General features: G+C 39.9%; 1 protein-coding gene across 1 annotated transcript in view; it reads left to right on the top strand.

The window, feature by feature from the left end:
* The window catches only part of LOC145392518 (uncharacterized), a 303,717-nt gene that overhangs the window by 143,761 nt on the left and 144,250 nt on the right, over window positions 1-15,706 (top strand). Inside the window, exon 14 of the mRNA XM_080266913.1 lies at window positions 13,834-14,063. Coding sequence (XP_080123039.1) covers window positions 13,834-14,063 — 230 coding nt within the window. The remainder of the gene's footprint in view (window positions 1-13,833; window positions 14,064-15,706) is intronic.

The following is a 15,706-nucleotide window of genomic DNA, read 5'->3' as shown; positions in this document are numbered from 1 at the left end:
AATGACTTGCGTGTGCCGCGGTGTTATTTGGGCTCCGACAGACTCTCAAAAAATATTTGCCAAAAATCAGTTATTAGTCCTAGAATAATAAAATTACATATGCTTATGGCACATACCTTCAGCTTTCTCCTGGAATGATTGTTGAGCCTTCGTCGGTTACCGTAGGACTTGTGGAGACCTCTGAAGTAGAGTAACGAAGTCTCCACTTTACACTTCCCGACAACCCGTAATATGATTACCACAGCCAGATACAAACACTATAAACACTATTCTACAATTATCAAGTAGTTTGGGATCCATACTAAAAAAAAAAAAACACTGTGAAAGCAATGGAAATTACGAGCGCGTCTGATTGTCGCACTGGCACTAGTTCGCTCTTGGTACTCTGTCATTTATTATTCATAAAACCCCTCACACTTTATATTTCTATTACTATATAACACTTATATATATCTACAGTCTTTATCCATAAGTTTCCTTCAGTAGTATTAGTTTATTGTCACTGTAGGGATTCAATTTCTTTCAGTAAAATATGTAGCATTCACTTTCTTGTCCTGTATACTGGCATTGAGAGTGAATGTCACTTTCATCTTCACTTTCATAACTCATAGCATTCAGACATGCTAGAGTGAAACTTTCACTTTCATTACTCCTAGGGTATATACTCGTATTCTTATAATACTACTCATATACATTTCTATTTACGTTCTCTATTTTATTTACATTATTTACATTTCTATTTTATTTACACTGTGTTGTGCACTGTCACTTGAAATAACTTATAAAACTATTTTCCATTGTTCACGTATATTTACATTCATTACTTTCACTTGCTGTTTACACATTATTTACACATTATTTACAATTCCACTTGCACTGTTTTACTCAATAGAAAGATCGTAGTCACTCTTTTATCAATTGTCAGCCCTTTACCTCTTTCCACACGAGGTTTAGTAGGGGGTAAAGGTCACAGGGCCATTTGCATGGGGGTGAAAAAAGGCCTTGAAGTCAGCAAGAAGAAACATACGTACCCTCGCTTCGGAAGATGAGAGCAAACTGATAACGGAGGGCCAGCGTGGAGGCCTGCTTAGGGGTTATTCAGAGTTACCAATATTAGTTCTTGAAACAGCTAAGTCTAGCACTGAAATGATTGGCAGGAAATCTAGACAATACATTATAAATTTGGTAGTTCCAGGTGAATGTAAATATCACTTAGGCTTTTCCCTTCCCTCCTTACATGTATATTTATTATGAAATTAGATTAGAGGCCTACTTAGGAGATATATATTCAGAGCTACCAATGTTAGATCTTGAAACAGCTTTGTCTAGCACTGAAATGATTGGCAGGAAATCTAGACAATACATTATAAATTAGGTAGTTCCAGGTGAATGTAAATATCACTTAGGCTTCTCCCTTCCCTCCTTACATGTATATTTATTACGAAAATAGATTATACGGCATATTTCAAGGGGAAAAAAACAGCGAAAATTAGCGAACGAGTGCACGTGAGGTGTTGTCAGGTGATAATTAGCCAATTCCAGGTGTATGGCACTCTCACTTACCTTATTTCTTGTATATATTATTTGGTATAAGAATAGGACATAGGGCTTATTTCAATGGATGAAATCAGTGAAAAATTCCAGGGAAGATTTACTTAGCGTAGCACGGCCGGGCAGGCGAGAGGATAGAGTAATGGAGGGGGGGTAGGGAGGGGAGTCAAGAACGGGGAGAAATGGCTAAATTGTCAACAATGGATGGGAGTACAGATGAGATTAGGAGTGCTGACTAGTGTTGGACATTGGCAGTACTGATAGATGATACAAGCCCCCACTTGGAAGCCCGGGTGAATTCAAAATAACACAGAATCACAAAAGCGACGCCCCGCGGTATGATCCCTTGCTCCCAAGCGTCACGAAAGTGACACCCCGCGGTTAAGGGGTTAACCAACATTAAACATGGCCGAAAATGTAAACAATGAGGGACTCGAATTTCAAGGATTTGATACAAATACCAATGTCATGGACCTGGTTAAAACATTAATTATGAGGATTAGTGAACTTGAAAAGAAAGTAGAGAATCTAGTGATAAAGGATGTGTCTGAAAATACGGATACTACCATACAGAGTCTGATCCAATCCAACGAAACAGTGAATGAAGAGATTAGAAATTTGAAGCAGGAAAATGTTGAATTGAGGAGGAAACTAGAAGAGAGTACTAATAAAATGGAGAAGGTGAGTAATGTATTAGAAGAGCATAAGGCAAAGTGGGCGGAGTAGACTGTAGCACCAGTCGAGCAGGGCAGTACTCCCGAGGTGGATGGAAAGCTGATGACAGGGAGTGCTGGAGCTCCCGTTTCATCAGCCCTCAGGACTAGTTCCTGACCATCCCCCATTGCTGAACTTTTTCAGTGTCTCAGTTACACAGAGAGTAGGCCAGCATGCTCTCCAGTACCAATTTCTCTAACTATCTACACCAAACTACATGCACAGTACACACTACACTTCCTATTCAAAATTCATTTAAAATGGTGTCTCTTCACCAAGCCTCGGAGTCCCCGGGGGGGGGGACCATAAATACCCCCACCATCCGCCCCTCTCCCGGTGATGACTCGAGGTGCCTGGAACCACTGTCTGACTCTCTTCTTCTTCATTTCTGCAACATTCGCGGTCTTTCCTCTAACTTTCGCTCTATTGAGCACCACCTCTCCTCCTCTAAACCTCACCTTCTTTTTCTAACGGAGACTCAGCTGTCTGAGGCAACTGACAGCAAACCCTTTTCTGTATCCTCCTACTTTCTCTATACTCATTTCAAAGCCAAAGGTGGCTGTTGTGTATATATACGCAACGACTTATCTTGCTCTCATGTTCCTGAACTCGATTCTTCTGATTTCTCTACACTCTGGCTTCAGCTTTCCTGTCATTCTCTGACTAAATATATCAGTGCTGTTTACTTATCCCCTAATTCTACTGACTATCAAAAATTCTTCGACTATCTTACTTCTACGATGGAACACATTCTATCCATTTCTCCTTTCTCTGAAATCTCCATTCTAGGAGATTTCAATGTTCACCACCACCTTTGGCTCTCCTCTCCTTTCACGGATCCACCTGGTGAACAAGCCTACATCTTTTCTATCCTTAATGACCTAGAGCAGCTTGTACAGCACCCTACCCGTATCCCTGACCACCTTGGAGAGAGCCCCAACATGCTTGACCTCTTCCTCACAACTAATCCTTCTGCTTACTCTGTTAATCTTTTCTCTCCGTTGGGCTCCTCCGGTCACAACCTTATTACCTTAACCTGTCCCATCACTCCGGTACGGCCTGTGGACCCTCCAGGGAAACGTCATCTGTGGCATTTTGGAGCCACGGACTGGGAGGCCCTCAGGCAGTACTTCTTTGATTTTCCCTGGAATGATTATTGCTTCCATGGCCGGGAGCCATCTGAGTGTGCTTTGCGCATTACAGAGGTTATTCTCTCGGGCATGGAAGCATACATTCCTTTCGCATACCCTTTGACTAACACAAGAAAGCCTTGGTTTAATCATGCTTGTTCTAATGCTGTCCGCAACAAGGAGAGGGCCTACAAAAGGTACCGGAGCCAACCCACCCCTGAATCACATCATCTTTACGTTTCTGCCCGGAATCGTGCTAAGTCTGTTCTTCGCTCTATTAAAAATAATTTCATCCATACTAAATGCTCTCAACTCTCCAACTCGAATTCTTCCCGCTTCTTCTGGCACCTTGCCAAAAATCTTTCTAACAACTTTACCTCATCATCCTTCCCTCCTCTTTTCTACTCTGATGGTTCTGTAGCTATTTCTTCTACTGATAAAGCAGATCTCTTCGCACAGACTTTCTCCTCCAATTCCACCTTAGACGATTCCGGTGCTGTTCCTCCATCTCTTCCCCCCTCTGACTTCCTCATGGCTGACATTAAAATTTCTTCAGTTGATGTATTTTCTGCCATCACTGGCCTCAGTACTAACAAGGCATATGGGCCTGATGGGGTCCCTCCTGTTGTTCTCAAGAACTGTGCTTCTGTGCTTACACCCTGCCTAGGCAAACTCTTTCGCCTTTGTCTGTCAACTTGTACCTTTCCTTCTTGCTGGAAGTTTGCCCTCATTCAGCCAGTCCCAAAGAAGGGTGACCACTCCCAACCCTCCAACTATCGTCCAATTGCTTTAACATCCTGTATTTCAAAAGTTTTCGAGTCAATTCTCAATAGAAAAATTTAAAGGCATCTTTCCCATCACAACCTTCTTTCCAATCGTCAGTACGGGTTCCGTCAGGGACGCTCCACTGGCGATCTTCTCAACTACCTTTCAGACTCCTGGTCATCCTCCTTTCGGTACTTTGGCGAAAGCTTTGCCATTGCACTTGACATCTCAAAGGCTTTCGATCGAGTCTGGCATAAATCTTTAATTTCCAAACTGCCCTCCTACGGTTTCTATCCTTCTATCTGTGCCTTTATCACTAGCTTCCTTTCTGGTCGTTCTATAGCCGCTGTTGTAGACAGCCATCGTTCTTCTCCTAGATCTATCAACAGTGGTGTTCCTCAGGGCTCTGTCCTATCACCAACTCTCTTCCTTTTATTCATCAATGATCTTCTAAGCTGTACATCTAACCCTATCCACTCATACGCTGATGACTCCACCATTCACCTTTCCATTCGGTTCCCGCAACGCCCATCTCAACAGTTACTTCAACAAACAAGGGATGAGGCTATGGCACACCTAATGTCTGACTTGGCTCGTATCTCTGACTGGGGTAAAAATAATATGGTTGTTTTTAATGCATCTAAGACTCAGTTCTTACACCTATCAACCCGACAAAATCTTCCACAAGTATACCCGCTAATGTTTAATAATATTCAGCTTAATCCTGCATCATCCTTGAACATGCTTGGGGTTTCATTTACTCGGGACTTATCTTGGAAAGATCATATTACATCTCTTGTAAAATCTGCTTCCAAGAGATTGGGTGTGCTAAGCCGACTCCGCTCTTTCTTTACCCCTGCACAATTGTTGACTCTATACAGGAGTTTTATCCGCCCCTGTGTGGAGTACAACTGTCATGTGTGGAGAGGCTTCCCACATACAGCTCTTCTCAATAGGGTGGAGTCAAAGTCTTTTCGTCTCATTAACTCTCCTCCTCTTACTGACTCCCTTCAACCTCTGTCTCTTCACCGCACTGTTGCATCTTTATCTCTTTTCTATCGCTACTTCAATGGTCACTGCTCCTCTGAACTGTCTGCCTGCATTCCTCCACCTCTACGATGGGCGCATAGCACCCGTCTGGCAGCAAACTCTCATCCCTTTTCTGTCCAACTCTTTAATGCAAGAGTTAACCATTACTCCCAGTCTTTCATTTATGCAACAGGTCAGCTCTGGAACTGTCTCCCTCTGTCTGTATTTCCTGCTGCCTATGATCTCCAGTCCTCAAACGCAGTGTGTCCAGGCATCTCAAAATGATTGGATCTTGAATTTGGCTCTCTATTGTATTTTGTTTTTCTCTTGGAGGGAACTGTTACTGCGGGCTCTTGGCCTTTGGTTCCTTCTTCCTCGTATTTAAAAAAAAAAAAAAAAAAAAAAAAAAAAAAAAAAAACACGTTCAGAAGAAGAACAGAAAGAAGTGGTCAGCTTAAGAGAGATCATCCAAGAAGAAAGGGAAATTTTTTTTTTTTTTTTTTTTTTTTTAAACACCATGTATCCCAGACGGGGTGGCCAAGGGCTTAGAGTTAATTGTTTTACAGGGAGGGGCACTAATCCTCCACCAACCCCACTTGACACGTAGGGATGCCAACAGCATCTGGTGTTCCCAGGCGGTCACCCATCCAAGTACTAACCAGACCCAGATCAAGAAAAAAAATGGAAGAAAATGTAGTGAAAATACTGAAGACAAAAGAGAAAATAGTGAGAGAAACTGTAAAAAGGAACAGATGTGTAGTAATATTTGGAAACAGGGAAGAGGAAGAAAAGGTTAGGTTCGTAAGACTCAAGAGAGACATGAACCTGGTGAAAGGAATATTAGGCAAGATTGACCCCGAAGGAGACAAGTGGGTAAAAGAAATTGAGGAAGTAAGGTGGATAGGGCCTTATAAGAAAGGGGAAACAAGACCAGTGAGAGTCAAGTTTACATCAGAAAGTGTAATAAATGAGATACTTAAAGTGACTTGGAAATTAAGCAAAGAGGTGGGGATGGAAAATATTATAATAAGAAAAGATCTGAATGAAGAAGAAAGAGAAGTTTTAAAATCATTAAAGGAAGAAGTAAAGGGAAAAAATTATAAGAGGACAGAGGAAGAATGTAATACTTTTTTTTGGAGAGTATTGGATATGAAAGTAAGGAAGTGGTATTTAAGGAAATAGAAGTGAAGGAAACTAAGGGGGATGGCTGTGAAAGATCAGAAGTTGAGGAAGTGGTACGGATAGAGAGTAGGAGAGAAGAGGGTATTAAAAATGTCAAAAATAATTTGAAGGTGATATATACTAATGTTGATGGCAAGGATCGAAATTAACAATTTCTTGAGAGAACATGAACCTGATGTCATGTGCTTTGTGGAGACCAAATTAAGAGAAGGTATTGATGTTCATTTGGGAGATGGTAAATACAAACTGTGGAGAAAAGACAGGAAAGAAAAAAAGGGAGGAGTGATGATAGCAGTGAAGAACAACATAAATGTAGATATTGTGGAAATGGGAAAAGGCAGGGCTGAAGTGATATATATGAAATTAGAAACTGGAGAGAATGTTAAGAGAGATATGGCGGTAGTGTATGTTCCCCCAAAGACGAAAGCATGGAAGGATGACGAATACCATGAGATGTTGTCAGATATGGCTAGCTATTTGCAAAAAATAATTGAGAAAAGCAATAATATAATTTTGGTGGGTGACTAACTGTAAAGAGGTGAACTGGGAGGAATTGTACTAGGGAGGCAGCGAAGATTCATGGGGCACTATGTTATTAAATATAATAATGAATAATGTGATGACGCAATGGGTCAAAGAAGAGACACGGTTTCGAGGTGAGGACACATCAGCAAGGTTAGATTTACTGTTCACCAAAGAACCTGACGTAATAGAATCATTGAAATATCTCTGTCCTTTAGGAAAGAGTGATCATGTGGTCATTGAGTTCCAGATGTTAATAGGGAACGTTGAGCCAAGAGACAAGCTTCATAGACAGGGAAGATACAACTTTGGGAAAGCAAATTTTACAGGATTGAGAAACTTTTTTGAAAATGCGGATTGGAGAAAATTCAGAGAAACAAGAGAGATACAGAGGAAGTGGGATATCTTTCTAAACCTCTGTAATTTGGGAGTGGAAAAATTTGTACCAAGAGTAAGAGGGAAAGAAAACAGGAAAAATGAGTGGTTTAATAGAAGGTGTATGATAGCAAAAAAAGAGAGAGATAAGGCGTGGAACAATTGGAGAAAGAGAGGTAACAACAGAACAAAGGAAGAATCTAAAAGAACAAGAAATGAATACACAAGAATACATAGAGAAGAAGAAAGGAATTTTGAAAAAGGTATAATAGACAAATGCAAGGATGAACCCAAACTGTTTTATAGATTTGTTAATGGGAAACTGAAACAAAAGGAAGGAATCACCAAACTGAAAGTAGAAGGAGAGGTCTTTAAGGATGCGGCAATGCAAGCAGAAATAATGAACAAACGTTTCCAGTCAGTTTAAGAAAAGGAGCTTGTGGAAGGGGAGGGAGTGATTAGAAATGTTCCGGTGATAAAAGATATAAAGGTGGATGTACAGGAAGTGTATAAATTACTGGAAACTCAAGATGTAAGGAAAGCCCCAGGACCTGATGGAATTTCTATTTGGGTACTGAAGGAATGCAGAGAACAACTGGCGGATAAAATTCACAGTTTAATCGCATGCTCACTGGAAGAGGGGAAAGTGCCGTAAGAATGAAAGAGGGCAAATGTGGTACCAATTTACAAGGGAGGAAACAGGGAAGAACCCCTGAATTATAGACCAGTGTCTCTAACCAGCATGGTCACAAAATTGTGTGAGAGAATCCTGAAAGACAGATGGATAAAATATTTTGGCTGAATGTCAGTTTGGATTCAGAAGTGGAAGGTCATGTGTTTCTAACTTGTTGAGCTTTTACTCAAGAGCGATTGATGTGGTACAGGAGAGAGATGGATTGTGTGTACTTAGACTTAGAGAAGGCCTTTGACAAGGTACCTCATAAAAGACTAATGTGGAAACTAGAATATATAGGAGGACTGAAGGGGAAACTTCTGGAATGGATGAGAGACTTTCTGAGAGACAGACAAATGAGGACAGTAATAAAGGATAAGATGTCTGGATGGAGGGAAGTAACAAGTGGAATCCCTCAAGGCTCGGTGTTGGCGCCAGTAATGTTCCTGATTTACGTAAATGATATGGTAGATGGAATGAACAGTTATGCAAGTCTGTTTGCTGATGATGTAATGATCTTGAGGAAGGTAGAGGTTGAGGAGGATTGTAAAACACTGCAGGAGGATTTAGAGAGGATACACAATTGGAGCCGGACGTGGGAAATGAAATTTAATGATAAGAAATGTAAAATATTAGAAATGGGTAAAAGTACCAGGAGGCCATCACTGAATTATTTGTTGGGTAATGAATTAATCACAAAAAGGAGAGAAGAGAAAGATTTGGGAGTGCTGGTCCAAGATAGTTTGTCACCAGAAAAGCACATTAACCAGATAGTTGGAGAGACTTATAAACTCCTGACTAACATAAGAGTAGCATTTCATTATATGGATGAGGAGATGATGAAAAAATTGATAGTGGCAATGATCTGCCCCAGGTTAGAATATGCAGTGGTAGTGTGGTCCCCACACAAAAAGAAAGATATAAACAAGATTGAGAGAATACAAAGAACAGCAACCAAGATGGTCCCCAGTCTGACAGACCTGTCATACAGAGAGAGGCTAGAAAAACTGGATTTGCCTTCCTTAGAGGAAAGGAGAAAGAGGGGAGACATGATTGCAGTATGCAGGACCATGGTGGGAGTAGATAAAATTGACAAAGAAGATCTGTTTGTATGGGATAAGAGAGCAACAAGAGGACACGGAATGAAATTGAAAAAGTCAAGCTGCTTGAAGGATATCAAGAAATATAGCTTTCCTTACAGAAGTATAGACTTATGGAATAGCCTGGACAAAGAGATTGTCCAGTCTAAAAACTTTAACGAGTTTAAAGCCAAATTTGACTTACTGAGAAACAGCGATGGAAACCCACGAGCATAGTACATTCCGTGTATATCACAATTAGGTATATTAAGTAAATACTTAAATATTTGGAACGACTTAGACAAAGAGGTGGTGCATGAGAAAAACATTCATGTGTGTAAAGGTAGACTTGATAAATGTGGATATGGAGACAGGACAACACGAGCATTGCTCAGTTCCTGTATACTACAAATAGGTAAATACAAATAGGTAAATACACACACACACACACACACACACACACACACACACACACACACGTCCAACTTGTTGAGTTTTTACTCAAGAGGATTGACGTGCTGCAGGAGAGAGATGGTTGGGTGGATTGTGTGTATTTATATTTGGAGAAGGCCTTCGACAAGGTACCCCATAAGAGACTAATGTGGAAACTAGAGCATATACGACGACTGAAGGGGAACCTCCTGGAATGGATGAGAGACTTTTTGAGAGACAGACAGATGAGGACAGTAATAAAGAATATGATGCCTGGATGGAGGGATGTAACAAGTGGAGTCCCACAGGGCTCAGTGTTGCCACCAGTAATGTTCCTGATTTATGTAAATGATATGGTAGATGGAGTAAACAGTTATGCAAGTCTGTTTGCTGATGATGCAAAGATCATGAGGAAGGTAGAGGTTGAGGAGGATTGTAAAATGCTGCAGGAGGATCTGGATAGGATACACGATTGGAGCTGGATGTGGGAAGTGAAATTTAATGCAGAGAAATGTAAAATACTGGAAATGGATAAAAGTACCAAGAGGCCATTATTGAATTATTTGATGGGTAATGAACCAATCACAAAAGCGAGAGAAGAGAAAGATTTGGGAGTGCTGGTCGAGGATAGTTTGTCACCTGAAAAACACATTAACAAGGCAGTTAGAGAGACGTATAAACTCCTGACTAATATAAGAGTAGCCTTTCATTATATAGATGAGCAGACGATGAAAAAATTGATAGTGGCCATGATTCGCCCCAGGTTAGAATATGCAGCAGTAGTGTGGTCCCCACACAAAAAGAAAGATATAAACAAGATTGAGAGAATACAAAGAACAGCAACCAAAATGGTCCCCAGTGTGGCAGATCTGTCGTATAGAGAGAGTTTGGAAAAGCTGGATTTGCCTTCCTTAGAAGAAAGGAGAAAGAGAGGAGACATGATTGCAGTGTTCAGGACCATGGTGGGAGTAGATAAAATTGACAAAGAAGATCTGTTTGTATGGTATAAGAGAGTAACAAGAGGACATGGAATGAAACTGAAGAAACCAAGCTGCTTGAAGGATATCAAGAAATATAGTTTTCCTTATAGATGTATAGACCTGTGGAATAGTTTGGACAAAGAGATCGTCCAGTTTAAAATCTTAAACGAGTTTAAAGCTAAATTTGACTTATTGAGAAACAGAGACAGGACCCCACGAGCGTAGCTCATTTCCTGTATATCACAATTAGGTAAATACAATTAGGCAATTAGGTAAACACACACACACACACACACACACACACACACACTTGGGAAAGAGGCGAATATGAAGATTGGCCAGAAAGTACAGTTCAGAGTTTAAGAGCATTACTACATAGAATGGTAAAGAAATCAGAAAGAATTATATTAACTGGAGATTTCAGTGCAGATATAAATTGGAATACTCCAGATGTAAGCAGTCATGAAAGCTGTTGGGATCTAAAGCTCCTGGATCTTGTGCAGAGTTTTTCTTAACACAACATGCAAAGGAAAACACCAGATAAAGAGGACTTGATGATCCATCAGTACTGGCTTTTATATTTACTAAGCAAGATAATGATATTGACAATACAATGTATCACCCTCCATTTGGCAAAAGCAACCATGCAGTATTGAATTGCAACTTCAGGATTACATATGACATTTACCATTAATGAGAGTTACAGAGAGTTATAAAAAGAGCCTAAACTACAAAAAGGACAACTACCATGACCTAAACAAGTACTTCTTTGAAGTAGATTGGGAAAAGGAGCTTAGAGGACAAGATTTAAATGTTATATATAGAAAATTCTGTGAATTTTATGAAATACGAGTCCAAAATTGCATCTGTGAGCACAAGGAAACAGAAATGAATTTAAAGAAATGGTTTAATACAGAATGTAAAAAATGAAAAGAAAAATATTTGCTGTGGAATAGATACAGAAGACACAATAGTGAGAGGGCATACAACAGCTATAAACAAGCAAGAAATGATTATACAAGGATAAGGAGAGAAGCTCAAAGGCAGTTTGAGGAAGACATTATAAATAAAAGTAGTGATCAACCTAGGCTATTTTACAGCTACATCCGAAGCAAAACCAAAGTTAAAGGTAAAATACAGTCCATTACGGACAAGGGGATCATCTATACACACGAGAAAGATATTTGTGAAGCACTGAATAAAAATTTCCAATTAGTTTTTATGGAAGAAAATAGTTTTGAGAGAGAGGATATGGAACTTGCATGCCCACACATATTACCAGGTATACAAATATCAGAAAAAGAAGTACAGGAAAAGTTTAGCAAAGTAGACAAAGGAAATGCAAATGGTCTTAACGAAATTTCAGGTTGGGTGCTACATGAATGTGCAGAAGAGTTAAGCAGACCATTGTATTCAATATTCAAGGAATCCTCAGGTCAAGGTAAACTCCCTGATATTTGGAAGAAAGCAAACATTGTTCCCCTATTCAAGAAAGGGAATAGAATGCACTCAACTACTGACCAGTGTCACTGACCACTGTTGTAAGATACTAGAAAAGCCAATAATAAAAGTTTGGGTAAACCATCTAGAAGAGCACAGTATGACAACAGAAAGGCAGTTTGGTTTTAGAAATGGAAAATCATGTGTTACTGGTCTATTAAGCTACTATGATGGAGTTAGAAACTTTACAGAAAAGAGAAGGATGGGTGGACAGTATCTATTTAGGTTTCAAGAGAGCATTTGACAGAGTACCGCACCAAAGACTTTTATGGAAACTGTACCGTCAAGGAGGAATCCAAGGCAAACTGTACTGTTGGATGTAGGATTCTCAGAAACAGGGAAATGAAAACAGTACAAAGGGGAAATTACTCATCGTGGAAGGAAGTGATGAACAAAGTTCCACAGGGCACAGTGCTGGCACCAGTAATGTTTTTATTATATATACAGTATATAAATGACATACACAGTTACATTGGAAATGGAAGGTATCTAAATATGTTTGCTGATGATGCAAAAATATGAAGGAGAATTACTAACACACAGATTCTTGCAGAGAGCTACAAGAAGAATTAAATGAACTTCATGATTGGAGCAATAAATGGCTAGTGGAATTTAATGTGGACAAGTGTCATGTAATTAAATCTGGTAAAAGTGAAAAAAGACCTGACTTGGATTATAAGCTAGGAAGTTCAACCCTACAGATATCAGAAAGAGCTGACCACATCAATGAGAAGTTACGCAACATGTATACATTGTTTGCCAATATGAGAATGGCATTCACATATATAAATGAAGACATGCTGAGAAAGATAATAACAATCATTCGTCAGACCCTGGCATATGCATCAATAGTCTGGAATCCTCATCTCTAAAAGCACGTAGATATGACTGAAAAAGTACAGAGGGCAGCTACAAGATGGGTACCAAGCTTAAGGGAACTAAGCTCCAAAGAAAGGCCAAAAAAATTGAATCTACCAGCACTGCAGGAGAGAAGGAAAAGAGGAGACATAAATGCATATCAGGGAAAAAGAAAATAGACATAAATGATTATAAAAGCTATGGGGAAGCATCAGCAAGAGGACACTGCAAAAAGACTACATAAAAAGAGAAACAATAAAGACATAAGGAGATGCAGTTTCCCAAATAGGGTAATGGATCAGTTGAATGCGCTACTGAATAAAATAGTGTGTGCCAAAAAATTCATAAATTTAAGAATGTGTTTGATAAAAATGGTTTAATACACCGGATAGTACAAGCTTGACTCATTCTTGTGAAGATACAATTAGGTAAGAACGCACACACACACACACAGACAGGAAAAAAACATTATCACTTGTCCTTCTAAAGTTGGGCAAAAAATTTACTGTATTTGACAATGATTACATAGGTGTGTACTGTGTAGTGCATCCATGAATGTGACGCCTGGGGGGGCTAGGTTTACGAGTGAAGTTTTGAGAGGAAAGATGGGATTGGAGCGTATTGGTGCTTTGTTGAGGAGGGGCAGATTGAGATGGTTCAGGTATGTGAGATGGTCCAGTTGGGTGCAGAAAGTGACAGGTGTGAACATCAGGGGTAGGGTTACATGAGGCAGACCGAAAAAGACCGAGGACAAGGTCATAGAGTATGACCTCAAGGGTAAGGGACTGACTAGGGAGGCTGCCAGAGATCGAGCAGCATGGAGACCTGCCATTAGTTGACCAAGGCTGACACATGCTAGCATGTTGGAGCCTTTGTAAATAACATGATTCAAACATTTTTAGTTGTACAATGCAAATATTTTTAAAAGCAATTCAGTGGTGGGACAAAAATGCCATGTTATGGGCAGTCATTTTCTGTACTATAAATTTTCTTCCCATCGACAGTTGTGTGTTTAACATGTAGTAATCTGAAGTGCTGTGCAGGTTTTTGCGGATGGGCAGAGTCTGTATGCTGGGCAGCCAGTAGGAGTGGTGGTGGCAAAGGACAGAGACACAGCCATCCGGGCATCAAAGCTTGTCATCGTAGAGTATGAGGATATTCGCAAGCCAGTTCTCACAATCAAAGAAGCAATCAAGGAGGGAAGGACTCAGATGGCAATGGATTTCCATACCCTTAGAACTGAAACAGCAAGACTAGGAGATGCTGAAGGTAAGTTTTGTGATTCATCATTGAAGGGAATATTGAAAAGAGAGATTGTGGTAGGGTGCATTGTTTGCTTTCTCACCAGTGCACTTGCTTTAATTCATCATTACTTTGGTTAGGTAACAGAAGGCTGGGTACTGTCGGTCTTCAAAAATACTGTACAACCATAGGAGTTACTTGTAGCTGCAAGCATAGTAAATAGCCACACAGTCATTCACTTATGGGTAGGGGGCTTGGCAACAGACACAGAATCAGTCTTAGTTAAAATAATCATCAGTTTAGTCTTCTTACACATCTTGTATTTTGCACTGTACTTTAACTAATTATTCCATAGAATGTGGAGAAAGAATACTGCCAATGTTTTTTTTTTTCTCTCTCTCTTTTTATGGAAGAAGGAACCAAAGACCAGAAGCCTATAATATTGTTCCCTCCAAGAAAACAAACAAACAAGATAATAGAGAGCCAAATTCAAGATCTGTTTTTCATTTTGAGATGCCTGGACACACTGCATTTGAAAGACTGGAGGTCATAGACATGGTATGTGGAGAAAGAATACTGCTTACCTTTTTATTTTATATATATTTTTTTTCATGGAAGATGGAACCAGAGGCCAGAAGCTTGTAAGGTTGTTGCTTCCAAGAAAAACAAAAACAAGATAACAGAGAGCTAAATTCAAGCTCTGTTCATTTTGAGATGCCTAGACACAATTTGAAAGACTGGAGGTCATAGACAGTAGGATATACAGATAGAGGAACACAGTTCCTGAGTTGACCTGTTGCATACATGAAGGAGTGGGAGTAACGGTTAACTCTTGCATTAGAGAGTGGGACTGGAAAGGGATGAAAGTTTGTTGCTAGATGGGTGCTGCGCACCCACCGTAATGGTGGAAGGATGCAGGCAGACAGTTCAGAGGAGCATTGACCATTGAAGTAGTGACAGAAAAGAAATAAAGATGCAGCAGTGCAGCAAAGAGACAGAGGTTGAAGAGAGTTAGTAAGAGGAGGAGAGTTAAGGAGACAAAAAGCCTTTGACTTTACCTTATAGAGAAGAGCTGTGTGGGAGGAGCTTCCCCACACATGAGAGTTGTACTCGACACAGGGGTGAATGAAACCCGTGTACAAAGTCAGTAACCATGCAGGGATAAAGAAGGCATGGAGATGGCTTAGCAATTGAATTGTCCTTGAAGTATCTACCTCAGAAAAGGTTTAAGCATACAGTCATACCCTAGTTTAATGATGAAATTGGTTAGGTAAAACTCCATCGTTAGGCGGGGGATCGTATATCGGGGTACTTTTAACGTGTAAAGTAACATGGAGCATTTACCAGCCTTGGGTTTCCCCCAAAGCAAGCCCAAAACCCACCCAAATGAGCCCCAAAACAAGTTCAAAGCCAATCTAAATGGCCTAACAGCTGTCAAGGAAGCAAACCTAAGCCTGACACCTGTAAATAACTCTCTAAAACCAACAAATAGAATCTACAAATAGTCAAATACAAGTCTGGAAAAAATCAAGCTTAGTAAACTGTACCCCAAAATGACGATGTTTACCCCACTTAAGGCGAAAATGCATTAATCTAAGTCTAAAAACAGTTTATAAATCAGTCTAAACACACAGTTTTAGACTAAAATATCATTAAAATCAGTAAAAAAATCAA

The sequence above is a fragment of the Coenobita brevimanus genome, chromosome 22 (genome assembly GCF_032717465.1).
Source record: "Coenobita brevimanus isolate Jiangsu-jjx chromosome 22, ASM3271746v2, whole genome shotgun sequence".
Taxonomy (NCBI): Eukaryota; Metazoa; Arthropoda; class Malacostraca; order Decapoda; family Coenobitidae; genus Coenobita; species Coenobita brevimanus.
Note: the sequence above shows the minus strand (reverse complement) of the source record. Positions and strands in the feature narration are given on the sequence as shown.